The sequence below is a fragment of the Elaeis guineensis genome, chromosome 5, assembly GCF_000442705.2.
Source record: "Elaeis guineensis isolate ETL-2024a chromosome 5, EG11, whole genome shotgun sequence".
Lineage (NCBI taxonomy): Eukaryota > Viridiplantae > Streptophyta > Magnoliopsida > Arecales > Arecaceae > Elaeis > Elaeis guineensis.
Window position 1 is genome coordinate 5,775,283 of NC_025997.2, and position 21,506 is coordinate 5,796,788.

General features: G+C 37.0%; 1 protein-coding gene and 1 pseudogene across 1 annotated transcript; both read left to right on the plus strand.

Moving 5' to 3' along the window:
* The first annotated feature begins 1,195 nt into the window (after positions 1 to 1,195).
* LOC140857734 (phosphoinositide phospholipase C 2-like) lies at positions 1,196 to 9,759 on the plus strand (annotated as a pseudogene).
* Positions 9,760 to 10,135: 376 nt separating this feature from the next.
* LOC140857912 (NF-X1-type zinc finger protein NFXL2-like) lies at positions 10,136 to 21,506 on the plus strand. The gene is given in 20 exon segments (XM_073257323.1): positions 10,136 to 10,157; positions 10,239 to 10,348; positions 10,513 to 10,635; positions 10,637 to 10,732; positions 10,734 to 10,785; positions 10,788 to 10,879; positions 10,881 to 11,041; positions 11,043 to 11,754; positions 11,951 to 12,064; positions 12,160 to 12,215; positions 12,889 to 12,955; positions 13,939 to 14,031; positions 14,984 to 15,069; positions 15,145 to 15,307; positions 15,435 to 15,656; positions 15,858 to 16,048; positions 17,017 to 17,098; positions 19,843 to 20,049; positions 21,015 to 21,101; positions 21,184 to 21,506. Coding segments are annotated over 20 exon segments (2,895 nt in total). The 3' UTR covers positions 21,343 to 21,506.

Sequence of the window (21,506 nt, forward strand, 5' to 3'; positions counted from 1 at the left end):
CTAAGACAGAAATCATCTTTCTCTTTTCTACTTTGTTTTATTAATTGGGCATTTGAAAAAAATCTTTTAAGTCAGCCTCCTCAACGATCGTGCTCGTGAGAGGAGAATCAGATTAAGTCGGATCATTATACTTTGGGAACAAGATTGTTGAAGACTCGCACGTAGGGGTGAATCACATTTTTAGGACAGTGTTTCACATGTCTCGATTCAGACAAAATTTTTTCAATTTTTTATTTGTTTTAGTACTATATTTTCTTTATAAAATCATCTAAGACTCATAAGAACAAGAATAATGATTTCTAGATTTCAAGAACATATTAATTTCAATATATATATGACATCTTGAACAATATATATGACTTCCTGATATCTTATATAACTTATTGTTGGTTATTATTTAGAATGTCATATATAATCAATATAAGATATTAGAAAGTCATATATATTGTTAAGAATGTTATATATATTCACAAAAAATCATATAAGATATTAAAAAATCATATATATTATTCAGGATGCCACATATATTCACAGAAAGTTATATATATTATTTAAGATATCATATATATTTACAAAAAGTTACATAAGATGTTAGAAATCTAGATATATTATTCAGGATATCATATATATTTATAAAAAATCATATATGCTGTTCAAGATGTTATATATATATATTCACAAAAAATCATATAAAATATTAAAAAATTATATATATTGTTCAGGATATCATAAAGATATAGGAAGTCATATATATCATTCAAGATGTCATGTAAAATATTAAGAAATAATAATATTATTTTTTTATAAAAAACTGATATTTTTATTATTAAAAAATAAATAATATTAAATATTTATTTTATTTAAATATATTATATATCTCAATATTATTGGATGGTATGCTTCTATTATACCATGTATAATGCATAAAGAATTATTCAGCACTATTAATTCTGCGGTTCCAAACCGAGACCGCAGAATCCCAGGCCGAAGGCGGTAAGATTGAGCGCGGCCGCGATGCGACCCGCCCAGGAGGAAAGCATCCCTCCAACCCCACGCTTCACGACAAAACCCAAACAAAACAAAAGGTTGTAGTCCACCTCCCACTCCACTCCCGGATGCCTCTCTCTCCATCTATTTAAACCATGATCACCGCTTCCCCCGTTAAAACAGCAGTTGGGTGACCCTCTCCTTTCTAATGACGACGTACAGAGTTTGCTTCTGTTTCCGGCGACGGTTCCAGCCGGCGTCGAACGAACCGCCGGAGAGGGTGAAGGAGGTGTTCCGGAAGTACTCGGAGGCGGGGTGATGGGGGTGGAGCAGCTGCAGCGGTTTTTGGTGGAGGTCCAGGGGGAGGCCCAGGCCATCAGGGAGGACGCGCAGGCCGTGATCGACGGCATGAGGGAGTTCAAGCACCTCAGAGTTTTCCAGAAGAAGGGGCTCTCCCTCGAAGCCTTCTTCCGCTATCTCACCGGCAACGACAACTCTGCCCTCTCCCATTCTCTTGGAGTGCGTGTGCTTTTCCCTTCTCTGGTTCTCCATTCTAATTCTATCATACGTCCAGCTATTGTTAATATATATATATATATATATATATATATATTAAAGATAGTCCCTTGGATGGTTTCTAGCTGCGTGAGTTCTGGTAGGGTGTTATGATGATGATACCTGATTAGTCTAACTAAGATACAAGAATTATATGTTCTCACTCGATCTTCTCTTTTTAAAAACTATCGATTCGTTTTTTTTTAAAAACTGATGATGCCTTGGAGCATGGTTTTGAATGTCTCCTTGGCTTGGATAAAGTATGTGGCTTGGTGCATGCAGAACACCACATCAGCATGGACAGGCAAAGGTGCAAAACTTGTCTGGATAAAAAATATTGGTGGGTTGGGCTGAGCTACTTGGCCCAGCTTTAAGTTAGGGCTTGACTTGTGAGTTGTGACTTGGGAGCTGGTAGGGCACTACTGCCTAGTCCACCAAAGCTTATGATTGTTCTCTGCATGCATGAATGTATGTCTCAAAATTTCAGATGTATGAATTACAGTAATTGTGAGAGAATGGATGCACTCTTTGGGCGTGATTGATTGCTTGGGATTGAGAAGACAATATACTTGAATTGTCTGATTCAACAAATGATATAATTTTACTAAGACTACCACCCTCTCACCTGGAAAGTGGAGTTTATAGTGTAACGTGGACAAGATGAGGTCAAAAACTGTAAAGATGGAGAAGGATGTGTTCAAATAATACATATAAGTGATGAAGAGGATAGGATCTATCGTGACAAAAACAATCTAGTGCTTTGTATGCTCGATGAGCTTTGGTAAGATCAGAAGGTGTTATGTTGGTGTTCTCACAGAGTTCTAGTAGACCTTTTCTTTTAATGAAACCTACTTTGAGAAGCTTGCCAGCTGTTGAATATCCCACAAGACATTCTATCAGCTCTTTGATGCATGGTTAAAGACAAAGTTTGCCAGTGCAAGATTATGAGTCTTGGTTGTCTAGATGTAGTTACAGGAACAAGCCAAAGATTATTCAGGGGAGTAGAGTTTAAAGGAAGCAGTGTGTTTTTGTAAAAGTACAAGGAGAATTTAGCCCAGGCCAATGCTGCAAGAAGACATTTACATTTATGTTTATTGAATGAACTTGATCAGATGAATTTGATGATTAGGGTGGGTGCCTGTTTGGAATGTTTTGACATAATGACTGGTTGGTATGAGGAATAACCTGACCTTGAAAACAAGATATGTTTTTTCACCAAAAAAAAACAAGATATGTTTAATGGGAAGGCAATGATATGCCGACAATAATTCAATGACTCAGTGTGAAATAAGTCTTCCATGTTATGACATGCATGAGTACGTAGACTTTGTGCCTTGGATGTAGGATCTTCTCAAAATCACAAGAAAGATCACTTTCTGACTACTGTAGAAATTATTGTTTCTCACGATTTTTTTAGTTTCTCAAGAATTTAATTTCATTATACTCAGTAATTATTACATATGAACTTTTTAGTTCCAATCATATATCTGATTGAGAAAATGGGCATTGCTCATTGAAGGGCAATTTATACATGTAAAATCGACTTTCTTTTCCAATTTTTTTTAAAAAAAACATATTCTGCATTTAATAGCTAGAAAATATATCTTTGTTCCAGGTTCACCGAGATATGAGTGCTCCCTTGTCACACTATTTCATATATACAGGCCATAACTCCTATTTAACAGGAAACCAACTCAGTAGCGAATGCAGTGATGTCCCTATAATAAAAGCACTGCAAAGAGGAGTGAGAGTAATTGAATTGGACATATGGCCAAATTCTACGAAAGATGATGTGGAAGTGCGTCATGGGGGGTACATGATCTGTCCAGATAACTTCTATTTATCTATGATTTTTTTCTTGAATAAAATTTATTTGTAGTTCAACTTTTTTTTTTTTTTTTTTGAGAAAGATTTAACTTTCATTTATGGAGCTTTTCATATTGCATCCATGCTGCCAAACCAATCATGAGTATGTGTAACACCCATGAACTACTTTAGGCACAACTCTAGGGGCACAGACATATGGATGACGAGAATGATATTCTAGAGATAGGGCATGTACACATTATATGGACATGTATGTCCATATGGATTAGGTGCAAATTCAACGTTGTGAGTACAGGTAATTCTTTATTCATCAATTCTTTCGCAATATGCAATTATAAGATAATCTATATTAGTATTAATATACAAAGTTTCCATAAGAGTGTGAAAAGGGTTGATCTACTTCTGTCTTCCCTTGTTCTTCTCTTTTATGCCATTCAACATTTTTAAGACTCCTGCAGGCATCCCTGCAGGGCTTGCAGCCATTCTAGATGCAGCTTAAAATATTTTCAAGGCCTGACTCATATGACCAATTCAATAATACTAGCTCAGCCTTCACAAAGTCTGTGTGAGTGAAGCTCATGTGATCAAAGGTCACACTCTATAGGGGATTTTATAATCCTCCAGGCCTTCCTGAGCTTGTTCTGTAGCTAGGAAACATTCTCAACTGGATCTTCCATGCCTAGAAAGCAAGTAGACCTTGAGCCATGCAAGAAAATGGTTTTGGTCATTTTCCCTGCTTCTGGTGTACTAGACTTTTTATTGGGACCATAATTGCGGGTGTGCACTTCAGTGCCCCATCACTAGCATGCAAGGACCTTGTTTTCCTAAATTTTATTAAATCCTATGATCGATCATCTTAGTGGTTTTGTTTCAATTTTCATGTTGAAACTCAAAGGTCAGACAGCTACCTTGCCAATTCCTAGGAAAGATGCTAGTGTCATGTCTTGAGCTCATGATGGACCTCAATGCCTTGTGGTCCATATGAACTCTTTTGGTGGTAATCAAATGATAAGCATTTCTTTCAACTTTTATTTCTGAGCATTCTTTGGCCTCAACTATTGGTTCCTATAAAAGTTATATTTCTTGTTTCTGTGGATCAACCACATCTATTAGTCCCGCCATTTGTTATGCCAAAAACTTCTACGGACATGTCTTATGCACCAGAAAGCCAACTTAGTGAGCATATGTATAAGTCAACATAGACCCGTATGATGAATGTTATTCAAACATTTAAGAGTAAGTGTCAGATCTCAGAATGATGTGAACCTGATGATTTCAGACATCTTCCATCAGAATGTAATCGCTCTAGTCACCTGTAACCTCATCTGCAGCCAATTTAATGCAGCAGAAGCAGCACCCAAACCCTTTTCATGTCTCATAAAATGCGGTGGTTCCTACCACCATTTTGCTGAAAAAAGGAAAGGAGGAGGGAAAGAGAACAAGCAGACAACTATTATGTTGAGAAGGGTTGATAGACTGCTTGAACTCAATTCTTTTGTCTGGTTTGTTGAGGAAATCAAAAGCATATAAGCTATAAATTTTGATTTCAAAACATCCCTGATTGAGTTAGTTACTTAACCATTCATCATGCATACATTTTTTCAAACTTGTCTTGCATATGGCATAGAATTGATTAAAAATCAATACATTTGCATTATTTGTTTGTTCATGAGCTATGGTAGCAATGTTGACCACAGAAAACTTTAGCCTTGACCTAGAGGTGTAATATGGTTATCTGTTTCAAGAATAATGGAGGTTGTTTGATGATTTAATTTGTTGTGACTTGATTTATTCGTGACTGCAGGACACTGACCACTCCTGTAGAACTTCTTAAATGTTTGGAGTCCATTAAAGAGCATGCCTTTAGCGCATCTCCATACCCGGTCATAATTACTCTTGAAGATCATTTAACTCCATATCTTCAGGCTAAAGTGGCTGAGGTAGATGATAATCTTTTGTCAGAATACTCTCCTTTATGTTTCAAAAGTCCCATCTGATCTTCTTTTTTCTTTTCGATCTAGATGATAACTCAGACTTATGGAGAAATGCTGTTTACTACAAAATCAGAATTTTTGGAAGAATTCCCTTCACCTGAAGCATTGAAGATGAAAATTATAATATCAACCAAACCACCAAAAGAATATCTTGAATCCAAGACCATCAGAGAACAAGACCAAGCAGTACAAAAGGTAGCTGAAGATGAAGCATGGGGTATGGAAGTCCCAGATCTTAAAGCTGAAATGAGTGCTATAAGTAAGGTGCAATAAGAAGCAAAGATTTTTTCAGTTACTCCTCGATTCTTTATCTGTCAATGTGCAGCTTTGATGTATTCTGTGTTGACCTGCAGACTGAGCATGAACATGGTGAACACCACCATGAAGAAGAAGATCCTGATGAAGGTGATAAAAAACCGCATGAGATAATTGCACCTGAGTACAAACGTTTAATAGCAATTGCTGCCAGGAAGGGAAAGGGAGAACTAGCTGATACATTTAAGATTGATCCTGATAAAGTGACTCGTCTTAGCTTAAGTGAGATATTGTTTCAAAAGGCTGTAACGTCTCATGGAACTGAAATTGTCAGGTACCTTCGGAAGGAAAAATGTACTTTTAGGTGATATTTCGTATCTGCCCTTTCTTTTCTATTGGTGTGAGCATGTGTAAGCCTTTGGTTGCACATCTTCCATTTAAGTCAAACGGTTAAGAAGTGAAGAGATTGCAGGTTATCTTAAATAATGCATGTTTCACCTCTTTTTCACAATCTCATGAACTAAATTTTGCCTGATAAATTTCCACATGTAAAACATGCTGGAGCAAAAATTCCTGATAGCCGCACAATCTTTTTTGTAGGTTCACTCAAAAGAATCTATTGAGGATTTACCCAAAAGGTACACGTATCACCTCCTCTAATTACAGCCCAATGCTTTGTTGGATGTATGGAGCTCAGATGGTTGCATTAAATATGCAGGTATTAATTTTGCTTGAGCAATCCAGATTTTCTTTCTTTAGGGAAAAAACAACTACTTCATGATAACCATTTCTTTAGACCCATAGATAGGTTATATTCATCTCTATTATCAGGTGACTCATTATGTGAGAAGTATGAAATGATAGAACTTGGGCTGGAAATGGTATTTCTAGGTGTTTATAATGGGATGGCCAGGTTTTGCATGAGTGGAGGAACTTTAGTACTCACCATCGCTACTTTTCTGGAAACCATAATTGAAATATATTGGGATCTTATCACCACTTTCGTGAAAACATCAATTCCTTCATTGAGTGGAAGAACTGGGATTATTTTGGAAGATAGAAATTTTTACTGAATTCTGTTGATGATTACAGAACCAAAGCAAATATTTTGAAAATTCTCCAGGCCTCTTTAAAATACATTTGCTTTTATGAGCTTATGTAAGAACTCCTTGGATATATGGACCAAAGTATGGTGACTGTTTTTGCTGATTAGATGGTTCTAATAGCTATTGTTAGATTTTCATATAGATGGATGTACTGAAACCTAGAAGACAGATATATTTCATTGCCAAAGTGAGACTTATTTTTGGCTTTTCAATCACTTATTGCAAAATGGATTGTGATCGTGAATCTTCTATCTATAGATATTTATAGATATTCTTTAAGATTGCTGGCAGCAGTGGTGGAGCGTAAGAGGGAGCAAGGGGGGCCACTGTCCCCCCCCCCCCACCCCCTCCCCAAAAAATTTTAAAATACTTATTATCTATATATTTATATATATGGTGGCCCCCTAATATTTTAGTCCTTACACGCATTACAAGTCCATCAATTTGGAAAAAGACCATATAATTATTTTATATTAATTTTTTATTGAAAATAATAAATATTTTAAAGAAAAAATGATTGTTTATTTATTTTTTAGTCCTTGATTTATTCTTCAACTTTTAATGTAGAAGAGATTATTGAGATTTTTACACTATCAAAATCATTTTGCAAATGGCATAAGATAATATTTTTTACTTATCTTTGTTTATACATAAAATTAAATATTAATTGATATTTTTGTAATATTTTTGGATATATATATATATCTTTATTTTTTATTTATTTAAAATATTTTGTTTAAAAATTATTAACAAATTATTACTTTGCCCTCCCAATATTTGATGTCAGGCACCGCCACTGGCTGGAAGCTTTATGACATGGAGATCTACTGACCAAATAAATATAGTAGAGATGAACCTTTTTATTTGCCTTAATTGTTCACTTTTCTGTTTTCTGAGTCTGAGATCTGGAATCTTACTGGGGTTGTTACCTTGTTGATCTTTCACATTTAAGAATATTATTTATGATCTCTTAACTTGACAATCAGGGGAGGAATTATGAAGGAGAGAAGTAGAAATTCTTAAAAAACATTTTATTACATGAAGCAGATATATTCTGGAAGAAGAAAAAGAATTATCTGTCAACAGGACAACTATGATACTTACATAGCACAGAACATATAAGTTATGAAATTAGAATAATCAATCATGAAGCACACTTACCAGTTCTGAACCAGATCAGGTAATATGCATGTTGTTATACTATTTTCCCAAGAAAATATGACAGAATATTTCTCTGAAAACACCTTATCTTGGAACTTATAACATCTCTTCCAAATTTTGCTTTGTCCAAATTTTTGATATAATGACAAATCAATTCATTTCCTATGCATCAATGTAGAGCGTAGAGCCTGCATGAAAACGAGCCCTAGTTGTTCTCCACTCTGCCTCAGAACTAAGTCCAAATTATTCATATCCGGACCTGTTTATGGTTAACTTTGGCAACTCGACTTTCATTTGTAGGTCTAAGGCAAGCATTGTTTCTTAATTATTAACTACAGGCCAAGCTTCTCTCTCTCTCTCTCTCTCTCTGTGTGGCAACACCCATGGTGGGTGGAAACTTTTGCATTCACTGCCTAATGCTACTAAGCCAGATCCCTTTTGCAAAGTCATCATTGCATTGCTGCAATGATTTTTTAATTAGCTAGAACATATGAAAATTCCAGATAATGAAGGTCATTATGTTCTTATTCATCATAAATTTCTTTAATTGATTCTGATTGCTTTAGAAGGTTCTTGCAGAAGATTGCATGCAAGTGCTGTAGCAATTTGCTTCTCTTAAAAGTACTTTGATCTGCTGATACCTTCTTAAATTTAATCTTCAACATTTCTGAATTCACTAATCGGGTTTACTTTTAGTACACATTCAACAAAACTGAATTTGGTACTCATCGAGCTACTTGCATGCAAAAGTTGTCTTCGACATTTTCCTCATTTACTTGATCATGTGTTTTTATTCTCTGATAGGGGTATGGGAGGGCACTCTGGTTGGTACATGGGATGTTTAGAGCTAATGGAGGGTGTGGTTATGTAAAGAAACCAGATTTTCTGTTGGATAATGATCCAGATAATGTATTCAATCCTAAAGTCACATTGCCAGTTAAGAAAACATTGAAGGTGACCCTTATCACTGCTCGTAAGTTATGTGAGTTCTTGTTTACCTTTTTTTTGTCATTCACATCCCAGTTGATTTTACCATGAAACAGGTGAGGGTATATATGGGAGATGGATGGCGCTTTGATTTTCATCTCACACACTTCGATACATACTCACCACCTGACTTCTACACAAGGGTAAGATTATGAAAATAGATAATATTACGTCAATAAATCTCAGGAAAGGTAAGGCACCATCCCTTGTGATTGAGATCACAGTCTGTACTTTACTATTCTGCATTCATTGGTTAGAAAGATTGTAATCTATGTAACAACATTAACAGAACAGGTTTGTCACAATTTAAGCACCTACTTTTGCATGATGTTAGACATCTTGCAGTGCACATGGTGCGATAAACACAAAGGGATTGAACAATTACAGAGAATTATGAGTTGGTCTTCTTCTCAATTATGAATGTTGTAAACGAAAACTGAATAACAGGTAATCCATCCTTCTGCATGTAGGTTGGCATTGCTGGAGTCCCAGCTGATACAACAATGAAAAGAACAAAAGCAATTGAGGACAACTGGACACCAGTTTGGGATGAAGAGTTTGAATTCCCCTTGACTGTTCCAGAACTGGCTTTGCTTCGAATCGAAGTTCATGAGTATGATATGTCTGAGAAGGATGACTTTGCCTGGCCAGACTTGTTTACCTGTGTGGGAGTTGAGGCCAGGGATTCGGTCTGTCCCGCTTGTGACCGCAAGGGAGAGACTTTGAAGTCTGTAAAACTACTAATGCATTTCGAATTCATTTGAGATCCCTGCAGATTCTTGAAGCTGTGTTAACAAAGACTGATGTGTACATATGATTGAAAGGCTTTCGACCTCCTGTTCTTATATTTGAACTATTATACTACTTATTCCTCATGAATATGATCTTCTTCAGAGAATCTAGTTTTGGATTGCAGGAGTATTTTTCGGGGCAATCAGCTACTGATTGGGTCATTCTTAGTTTACATTTATGTGACAATCTGCCATGTCTTCTATTTGAAATTAGCAATACCTCCATGTTTTTCTGAGAGCACTTTTCCTTTTGCAGTTGGTGGTTTTAAAAGTTTGGTCTTCTTGCATCAAAAAAAAAAAAGTTCTGGTCTTCATCATTGTCCTGATAAATCATTCAACAAGCATTAACATTGGATTCTCGAAACTTTAACTCACAGCTATCTCTCTCAAATCAATTGGATGGATATCGGAGAAAGCATCACTGGAGGAACATTTCTATGCTTATATAAGTAAAATTTCTAAAAGAGCAGATATGATAGATCTGAAATCTCCAGGTGATGCTTTTGATTAACAAATAATGGCATAGATAAGAGGACTTTTTTCCAAGAATATGTTTCTATTTTTGCCTAATCAAGTGCCTCATAAAGTTGTTATTTCATGTGTTAATGGAATCAAACTGGGTTGTGCCTCTCTGAAAGTTGGTTTAAACGATGTTGAGGCTGGACATTCAGAGACTTACGTGTTGGTAATCAAGTCTCTCTACACTCTATAGTCTAGATAACTGGAAAATAAAAATTAAAAAAAAAAAATCTCGAAAAGCATGAAGTCGGCGGGTCTGTTTGCCGGCTTCATGGACGCTAAGCCACCGATTTCGTGTGAGAAAGATGAGGCCCCATATAAGTACGCAAGAGACGGCTGAGAGGAGAGCTCGTTGGGAGGATCCTTCTCTCGTCGCCGTCATTCCCGTCGTCGCGAGAGATAACCAGCGGGTTTCCGCTCACCGATGCCGCCACCGCCACCTCCACTGGTCGTTTTCCCTATCCAGAACCCGAATCCTCCTTCCGATATCGTCTTCTCCGACTCTGACGCCAGCAGCGGCACGGGCGGTGAGGAGGCCGCGGGCCAACGCAACCGCCCTTGAGGACTCGATCTTCGACGCCTACCTCCAGATCTCCGGCCGCTCCGCCCTGACCTGTCCAAGATCCGATCTTTCCTAGCCTCCACCTCGGGCCGCGGCCCCTACGTCGCCTGCCTCATCTGTCTCGAGCGCGTTCGCACCCTCCGACCCCGCCTGGTCCTGCTCCTCCGGCTGCTACGCCCTCTTCCACCTCTTCTGCATCCAGAGCTGGGCCCACCAATCCTCCCACCGGCCTCCTTCCACCACCCAGCCCGCTGCCGCTGCCGCTGCCTCCACCGACTGGCCCTGCCCTAAATGCCGCCTCCCTACCCGAGAACCCTAATCCCCGATCCTACCTCTGCTTCTGCGGCAAGGTCGAGGACCCGCTCGCGGATCCCTGGATCCTCCCCCACTCCTGTGGCGAGGTCTGCGATCGCCCTCTCAGCGGGAACTGCGGCCACCATTGCCTCCTTCTGTGCCACCCCGGCCCCTGCCCGCCGTGCCCCAAGCTCGTCACCTCCCGCTGCTTCTGTGGTTCCCGCGAGGACGTCCGCCGCTGCGCCCAAAAGCACTTCTCCTGCAACCAACCTTGCCCCAAGCCGCTGCCTTGCAGGACTCACCGCTGCCCGGAGAGATGCCATGAGGGCCCCTGCCCCCCGTGCGAGGTGAGGGGGATGTACCGCTGTGCCTGCGGGAAGACGGAGGAGGAGAGGGAGTGCTCGGAGCGGGGCTTCCGCTGCGAGAGACCATGCGATGGGATGCTAAGCTGCGGGAAGCACAAGTGTGATCGTGGGTGCCATGCGGGCCCGTGTGGGAATTGCCCGCTTCAGGGGAGGAGGACGTGCCCGTGCGGGAAGAAGGAATATAGAGGGGTCTCTTGTGATGCAAATATGCCTACATGCGGCTCGACATGCGAGAAGATGCTGAGCTGCAGAATTCATCAGTGCCCGGAGAGGTGCCACCGTGGGCCTTGCGTCGAGACATGTCGGACTGTTGTCGTCAAGTCTTGCCGATGTCGGAGCTTGAAGAAGGAGGTTAGTCTTTGCTTTGGATGCCAATGTGTTGTTATTATAAATTCAAAGTTTGGTTTTCTTTTCATTGTGTTTAAGGAAATCCTATGGGATGTTTGTTCCTTGTAACTTGAAAATTGATAATATAATAGCTTATAATTAACAAAGTTAACCATGTATATTGGCTGAATTTATACAATTGGACCTCAATCTAATATAGGTTCCGTGCTATCAAGAATTGGTCTGTGAAAGAAAATGTCAGCGGTTACGAGATTGTGGACGCCATGCTTGTAGGCGTCGCTGCTGTGATGGGGATTGCCCTTCTTGCCCAGAGGTGTATATCTATCAATAACTTTCTTGCTGCCTTTCTTTCAAGTTACGAGTCTTCACTTGCACTAGAACAGAAGTAATAAACCATTGAAAGTTCAGATTTGTGGCAGGAAGCTAAGATGCAGCAACCATAAATGTCTTTCACCATGCCACAGGTACTTGATCCCGTTTATGATGCCATATGACTTGATATTTACTTTCTGGTGCTTTCAGGGACGTGTGTATTTGTCTTCTTTTGTGCTATCTGTGCTGCAAAGAAACACTGTGGTCAAATATATATGGTGATATTATCTGGCAAAATATGCTTGTCTAGGCTAAACTTTAAGTCTTGAACTGATCAAAAACGGTCCTGTATAGCAGGAGAAATTTTCATTTGCTTCATGTAGCCAATCAGGGGCAGGTAATCTTGATTTCTGAGTCGACCTTATACTCTTTATATTCATGTATTTGTTTGTATGCAAACCTTGACAAGATTCCCTATTGGTAACTTTCATTATTGTTTTGTTCTTCTTGAAATTAAATTCTGTTGACCCAACAGAAGTCTCTCAGCTTTTTCATTCTATTTCTACAGATACATTCCTATCCAAGATTTAATATTATGATATTTCAGCTATCTTTAGTACAATATCTGTTCCCTAGAACTTTAAATCAACTTTTATTGATAATTAGTATTGCTTTTTCTCCACTTGATTGTGGTTAATCTTCTGTAATGGCGGTAATCTTTCAAAGGTTTCCGCTTATTCATTTCAAATGTTATTCGTGCTGTTTGTAATTTTTAATTCTCTCTAATACTGTATAACTTATTTTTTATTTGCATTTCCTTCCTAGAGGTGCCTGTGTTCCTTGTCCCTTGATGGTGTCCATTTCATGTTCATGTGGAGAGACACGCTTTGAGGTGCAATTCAATTAGATTATATATTTAAAATATGGTTGCTACATTATTTTTCATTCTATTTATGTACTCAAAGAATATATTTTTGTTGCTGCGCATTTAAAAATGGTTTTATGCTTAGCTCTAACAATTAGAACAAATCTTTGAGTGGCACACAAACACATCTCTTGCAGTTAATATTTACAGTGAGGTTGTGCTGAGGATATGAAATATCATATGTTTCTATTTATAGCATAGAAAAAAGCCTTAAAATTAGGACTGGCAAAATTTGACTTAGAAGTGCCAACTCACACAACCCAGCCAAAATAAATGGGTTCAGGTTGACCATTTTTAAATTTGGGTCAGAAACAGGTCAAACTGAAACCAGCCCATTTATAAAATGGATGGATATGGGTTGAAAGTTTTTTAACCCAAGCCCGCTTCAGCCCAAATCAAACCCAATCCATTGCCACCCCCACTTGACCTAGACTGGCCAATTTGAACCAACCTACACAAAATAAATAGATTCAAATTGGCCATTTGAAATTTTGGTCGGAAATTGGTCAATCCAAAACCAACGCATTATGCTATGGGTTGCGGGTCTTTTGACATGACCTGCTTTGGCCTAACCCAACCAAACCCACTGCCACCCCTACTCAAAATTCTTTTGCCCACTGTTTTTTTATGCATAGAATATGTTTTTCCAATTATACAAGTCTCAAACAGCATGAACCTAATGATCTGTTCCGATACAAAAGGCTCCTCCTTTTAATCAATAATAAATATTTATATTTATTGTTATGCACCGCACAAATGTTTCAATTATTAAATGCCTGTGAGGAATTTATTGTATATTTGGTTTATTGCTAATCGTGCACTTAAATTACTTCAAAAATAATGAGATATATTTTAATAGAACTTTTAAAGTTTATTTATTCAAAATTACATTCAGGCATCTTGTTCCGTATTTATCCTGATATTGATATTGCTTCAATCAAATTGTTCAGGTTCCTTGTGGGACTGAAAAGAGTCAAAAGCCGCCAAAATGTTCCAAACAGTGTCATATATCTCGTCTTTGTATACATGCATCTGAATGCCGGGTAAAACTATTGTATTCTTTGCTTAATTTCAGTCTCCTCTAGAACATTGATACAACCTACTATTATTTCCCTGAGCAGTATTTGTATGCCTCTTAGTGTTTTGGTTGTGAGCAATTGTAGATATCGATAGATTGGTACAGCAGTCATGTTGCTTATTTCCAAACAAGGTTATATGAGTTGCAACTTCACATTTGCTCCAATAGCCTCGTTAGTTTCCTCTAGAACATTGTCTATAAATTGGTGGTTTAAACTTTAAATTTTATAGTAACTACTGTACCATATTGTTTGATATATATTATAACAAGACAGCACTATTCGTTTACACATCTTTTATGTATCCCATTATGTTGCCTTTTATTAGAAAATCATGAATGCAAAAGTAAAACTGACTCTTTTTAGCCATGGCACAAGGATAAGAGAAGGGGAGAACCTCGGCCATAACATCTTACTGCCTCATTCTCAAAACCAGTTAAGTTAGGAAGCTAAGATCTACAATATTTTCTAAACTTTTAAGCATCATGATTGGATAATCCATACTGGCCTATGATACATGATTAGCTATTGTTATAAATTGGAAGTTGTCGGACAAGACTGAAGGTTTTATTCATTTTTGAGTCCTTTTGTGGAATCTGGATGAGATAAAATGTTATCTCATCAGGAAAAATTAATATTGACTGGACTTGACTGGGTTAGAGGCCAGATATTAGAATGATGACCCCAAATTGCATGTAGAGTTTGGGTGACAAACTGGTGGTCTATTAATCAGTCAGATTTTAATGGTTGGGCATCTTTATTGAGTTGGTTGGGAAACTCTTTTAGTTGCATTTTTATTGTTTAGCACACAATTAACATTTTCTTGTTATATTTTCTGGAAATATGGTGTCCCTTATCTTGAGAGAAAACTGCATTCAAGTTTCCCCACAGAATGTTTAACGTTCTTTTCTTCTGCCAGCGTCACAAGTGCCACTATGGAGCTTGCCCACCTTGTCGAATGATTTGTGGAGACAAACTTCCTTGTGGACATAATTGTAAAGAAAGGTTTGACATGTCTGTTGAACAATATATCTCAACTTGTTCTATATATTTGATACAATATATTCCATTTACAATTAGGTGCCATGGTCCTATGCCTCCTCCTAACCCAGAATTCACTCTCAAACCAAAGAAAAAGAAAGTCGACAAGCATATTGAATATATACCTGGATCACCCTGCCCTCCTTGTCAAGAAGTTGTTTGGATATCGTGCTTTGGCCAGCATGTTGGGGAAGAACGTCCGGTATGTTTTTAACTGATCCTTTTTACTGAAGACTGCTACAAGTATGCTCCAGTTTCTTCTTACATAAAGGATCTCATAAGACAGTTGATATTTCATCTTTCTTATGTGATTTTATGTTGGTTTTTAGATGGTTTGCTCCAATAAGAGACAGTTTGCCTGTCAGAACTTATGTGGAAACCTTCTCTCATGTGGCAATCACTACTGCACAAAACCTTGTCATGTTCTAAAGAGCCAACAACTGAAATTGGATCAGCATGAAAGATGTAATAACGAACAGGCTCTCATCCCATTAGATGCTGAGAGTGGACTTGCAGAGTCTTGTGAAGAGTGCTTCCTTCCTTGCCAAAAGGTTTAATTGCATTACTTCTATTGCACTACTTTTGTCAGGATGCAAGTTCTCAGCAATATATATATTTCCAACTCTACCACAAAGAGACTCTCTCTTTGGAAAGTTTCTATAATTAGTATTTTATGACCATCTTTACTTTTGTATAGGAAAATTTACTTTTAGACAATTTCTATGTGCTTAGTTTAAGTTGCATGCATTCAGGTTAGGAAGCCATCATGTTCACATCCCTGCCCTCTACCATGCCATTCCAATGATTGCCCGCCTTGCAAGGTCCTTGTCAAAAGATCTTGTCATTGTGGTGCCATGGTGCATGTTTTTGAGTGTATATATTACAACAGCTTGAGTGACAAGGAGCAACAAAGAGTGCGGTCATGTGGTGGACCATGCCATAGGTAAGTTATATCCTTCTTTTTTTCCTACTGCTTTTCATTAGAAGTCTATGTTGTTGGTCTTCCATGCTGTTTATTAGTTTTCTCTGATTGTTACTATGTATAGAATCACTAGATATGATTAATCATCATGTGCTCATTTTTATAGTAATTTTTGTTCCTATGAATTAAAAAAAAGCCAAATAATCAAATGCAAGCTTATGTGATAGCAATAAGCATTCTAAGCATGCCAAACTTTCCTAATTGTATTTCATATTTTTGACTCTATTTCAAGATTCACAATTTTGGCATTAGACCTGCTGTCTATACCATGTTGGAATAGTGTCAGTATGCCCGGTATATATATATATATATATATATATATATATATATAGGGATCGGTTTGACATACTGACATGCGGTATGCCTCCCATTCTAAGTATCAGAATTGGTGCGGTAACAATACTCCCGATGTGGTAGGCACGCATCAGTATTGCGAACCTTGCTTTATTATGTCATCATTCTTATTCAAGGTTTTCACCTTTGTCATAAGAGTGTTTGTCAAATCATTTAAAATCCAAGTTGCTGCTCAAAAACCCATGGATTCACTCCTTGCTTATGCGCTAATCTTTTATCTTGTCATTAGAATGTTTGTCCCACTGATGTTTGAAAAAAAAAAAACAAAAGAAAGAAAAGAAACAAGGGGAGATGGGTGATTGGGGTCTTTGGATAACATGATTCATATTGCCAAATAGATGGAAATCATGGGATAATGCCTCTTGGTTATGGTTATGGCTGCGGTTACTAAATTATAATTTTTTTGCTATATGTCCATTAATCAGCTTTAGCATGATGAATGATTAATCTCTTATTATCGATTTTGTATTTTGGTTCCTTGTTGAATATGTTGTTTGCATGAGTTAGTAGCTTCTTTACATTGATTTTTTTTTGCATACAATAAGAACACTATCTGTATGAATGTTTATGTGCAGAAAGTTATCAAGTTGTCCACATCTGTGCTCTGAAACATGTCATCCTGGTCCTTGCCCATCAATTGATCAGTGTTTGAAAAAGGTAAAGCTAATATACCATCTCAATCATGCTACATGATGAAAAATATTATAATCTTCTTCCATTTTGTACTTGTTTTCTACTTATATTGTCCCAATAAGTATTATGATTATCATATATGCTACTGATATTTAAATTGATGCAGTAACTTCATTTGTTCCACCCACAAAATGCTTTGTATAATTAATAAAGTAAGCACAGTTAAGCAAGCTATGCAGTGAATGGTATCAGTGTCATTTTGGCAACAGGGAGCCCAAATTTGTGAACTCAAGTAGATTGTACATTTGCTCAACCTATTGGTAAAACAATGGAAACCCATGGCGGTGGTGGTGGTTGGATTTGTAGCTGAAATTGCCAAAAGAAAGCCTAAATGTAAACACAGAGAACAACCGTTGTTCCATTCAGTCATATTGTTAAATTGAGGCTCCTAAGCATGGTTACATTGGAATGTACTAAGTTTAGAAATGGAGAAGCACCTAAGGCCAGTTACTTGAAATCAACCTTCAAAACTAAGTTTCCAGTTTTCATCAACTCCTTGAAAAAATACTTAACAATTCAAAATCAATGATAAGTTATCCAAATTCAAGATAGAAACCATTAAACATGATAGGCACTATGAAAATTGTGTGGAAACCAAAACTTATATATTTTGATGGTCTCTAACCTACGCATCAGATTGGTGTTAAAATGGATAGTTTTAATAGCATGATACTATGTTTTCATATAGTCTAATCATCAAACTCTAATGAACTTACATCTACCTATGTTTTTAAGATTGTATAGGTCATGATACATGAAATGGAATTTCAATATATGTGCTCTATCATGTACTTCACCACACGACTGCATATGATATCTTCATTTTTTGTACCAACTTGATGCATAGGTTAGAGATCAGAAAAATATATAAATTTTGTTTCTAGGCTTTTTTTGTAGGATAGGTCATATTCAGTAGTTTGGATCTTCAATTTAAATGGCCTATCATTGATTTAAAAATTGTTAACTTCTTTAACGAGAAGTTGACATAATGTATATAGTCTAATTCTGTGTAACATATATATATAGTGCTAGACCTAGCTACACTTGAGTGGATCTCTACTCAAATCCGATCAAGTCTAGATCAGATGATAAGATCCAGTATCAATGATCCAAGCAATTGAATATAATCTACCAGCTCCAAACTATTTACACACAAAATTATGAGATTTGGAGACTCCTAGCCGTTGCATCACGTGATCAAAAAATTGGACAGTCTAAATAATATGAAACAATATATGTTCTTTTGACTGTTGATGCATAAGCTAGAAGTCTCCAAATCATATAATTTTTGGTGTGTAAGCTATTTAGACATAATAGAATTCAATAGCTCAGATCATCGATGTAAGACCCCTATCATCTAAACTAAACCTGATCATATCTGAGTGAAGATCTATTCGAGTGTAGCCAAGTCCAACTCTATATGTGTGTGTGTGTCTGTATATACATAACTTCATTCAAGGGCCTTTGGATGTCCAAGCCCAAAATCTCATGGGATTTATGGGTTTGGATTAGTGCAATTAGAAAAAAAGAAGTCTGGACTAAGCTTATATTCCTAATACCCAAAGGCTTTTGGAGTGGGTTGGCCCGAATCCCATAGGGAGAAAAAAAATGACCTGTTGAGGTAATTTTTTCTCCTCATGGGATTCAGGTCAGCCCATATAAAAGATAGTCTTAGATAGTTGTAGAAAAGCTTAGCCTAGCCTCTAATTCAATATTTTTTTATAGTTGTACTAGTCCAACCTATGAATCCTATGGGATTTTCGGCCCAACCATACAAACAGGTCCTAAGGAAGTGTTTTTTAATGTTACACTTAGCATTATACATATATATGTGTATGTATGTCTATGTCTACACATATCTTCATTCTAAGGAAGTGTTTTTTAATGTTAATTAACAGTCTTGAAATCACACTTCTTAAGCACTTTTCATGAGACACACTTTCTTTTCTTATTTCCATTATTTGCTGAATTTTAGAAAAAGCTAAGGCACATGTTTCTTTGTCTTTTCATTATCTTGTTTTTTTTTTCTTTTCTTTTTTTTTTTTTTTGTTGTCATCTTGTCCGCTAAAATAAGCTGGAAAATGTGATGCTAAAAATAAAATTACAAAAAAAAAAAACTTCATGCTGTATGGATTATATGGATTTATAAAACACCACTACTGCCATTCCCAAGCCTATATGAAAAGGGTGGGCAGTTGATTTAACTTGTGTGCCCATTGCAAAAAGAAAACATGTTAAACTTTGAAATGGATCCAAACTTGGCAAGTGTTATTGTTTGGACATTCCCTGTTTTGTTTTGAAGGATGCTGCAAAAGGAGGGAAAGACATAAGGTAACATGGATGGAGGTTGTGAACGAGAGATGGAAAAACTGGGAATAACATAACATATTAGGTAGTTCTAAATAAGAATGCTTGGCAAATGAGGAACCATAAAGTCGAACCAGAACAGTTGGATTAAAGCTAGATAATTATGATTGTGGCTTTATTATGTACATTATGACTAATGTTTAGGTTCTGTAGCTAAATATTCTACTTTGGATTTCACTATGACTCGTAGTGAAAAAATTATAGTTTTTTGTGCAGCACCCCTTTTTTTGGGAATAAAAAGAAAGAAATCAATTTCTTAGGAAGACTAAAGTGACACTATGTCTTTTATCTAGCTTCTTTTTTTTTTTTTTTTTTTTTTTTTTGCTGCTATATCTTGCAAGGTCACTGTCCGTTGTGCATGCAACAACCTGAAAAATGAGTGGCTATGCCGAGATGTACAAAAAGAGTATCGCAATGCTGGTCGTGATCCTAGAGATGTATCAAAGAGCCACTTTGGAGTTGCTCTGCTTCCATGCAGTGTAAATTGCCCTAGTAAAATCAAGGTTGTTGAGTCAGAATTACAGCTCCGCAAAACTAGGGAGGCCAAGGTAATATATAATTTGCTATGCTATTTTTGCTACTTCCAAATATTTTTATCTGTCCAATTTTTGTACTTGGAGAGAACTGGATTGTCACCATATACTCAAGCTATGGGTTTATTACAGAGGAAAATAGCATATTCATTTTAGAGTCACATTTTCAAATTTATTTATTTATATATTCATCATTAACAGTGATGCCACCACCATTATCATTTCTTCAATGAGAAGTGTTACTCCTAGTTGGTCAGAAAGTGAGAAAGTCATTTAGATTTTAGTTTTAAGTGGCAAATATGGTCTGTTGGGAACTTTTTTTTTTTTTTTTCATTTGTTTTAATTCATGGCCAATCCCAAATAGATGATTATGATATGTTCTGGTTTAATCTATGATTTGCTTATTGAATCTCCTATCAGAAAACTATCTTTATGTGTAGATTATGCTCAAGGTGATTCTTCTGTCTGGCTTAATTTATTGTTACTGTTTTTACTACACAAATTCATGGTAAATGCATTTGCTGAAAGCATCCATCCAAGTTTCTGGACACTCTGGAACACTATTCAGTTTGTTTACCTGTGGAAGCTTCTCTAAGAAAATTTCTGAACTGCTAAAAGTTACGGTCAAGATTCTGATGCAAATCAAAATTACCTTTTAGTGGGTTCTTGTTCAAAAGAAGGGTCAGAGTTTATGGTCAAGACATTTGTTCTTTATGGCATCTCTTTCTCTGCATAGTAGCTTTGTTTTCTAGTATACTGAATCTCAATCAGAGGTGAAGTGAGCTTCTTTTGTCAAGCATGACATGTTGGACAGGAAGGATGTTGCCCTTCATATATAGGATAAGTAAAATGTGGCTTTAAAGAAGCATGCATTTTTTGTGTCATTTACTGGTACAAGCAAATTCTCTTTTTTAAATGCATGCAATATTTTTAACTATTCCCTTGAGGTCTTACTTTTTGCTTTAAATTTCTCTCCAAAGAGCCCAGTTGTGGAAGTATCAAATGTCCCCAAGCGCCGGAAGAGACGTGAGCGGGTGCAGGAAACCAGGCAGGCTTCAAAATTTCAGGTTAGCGTTGTCTGTGCTAAATGATGTTACTGTATTGCTGCTATTTGCGTATGCATGATTTGAATTTTCTTATTTTGCACAGGCAATTAAGGAGACTCTTTGGAGATGCGTTTGTTTTATTTTGATATTTCTAATGATCATTGCAAGTGCTTACTATGGTTATAAGGGCCTTTTCCGGCTTTCCGATTGGATGAATGAAATCGAAGAAAGAAGGCCGAGACAAAGATTCCCAAGAGCTTGATCTTGCGGGGAAAATAAAAACCATTGGAATTGATTGTTTACATGTAGTTACCTTTTGGTGATTACTAATAAAAGCGAATCTAACATCTATTCATAGTTGAGCTATGTAAACCAGAAAAGCTGTTCCAGCTAAAAGTTGTAATGGTGCATTGACAGTTTAGTGCT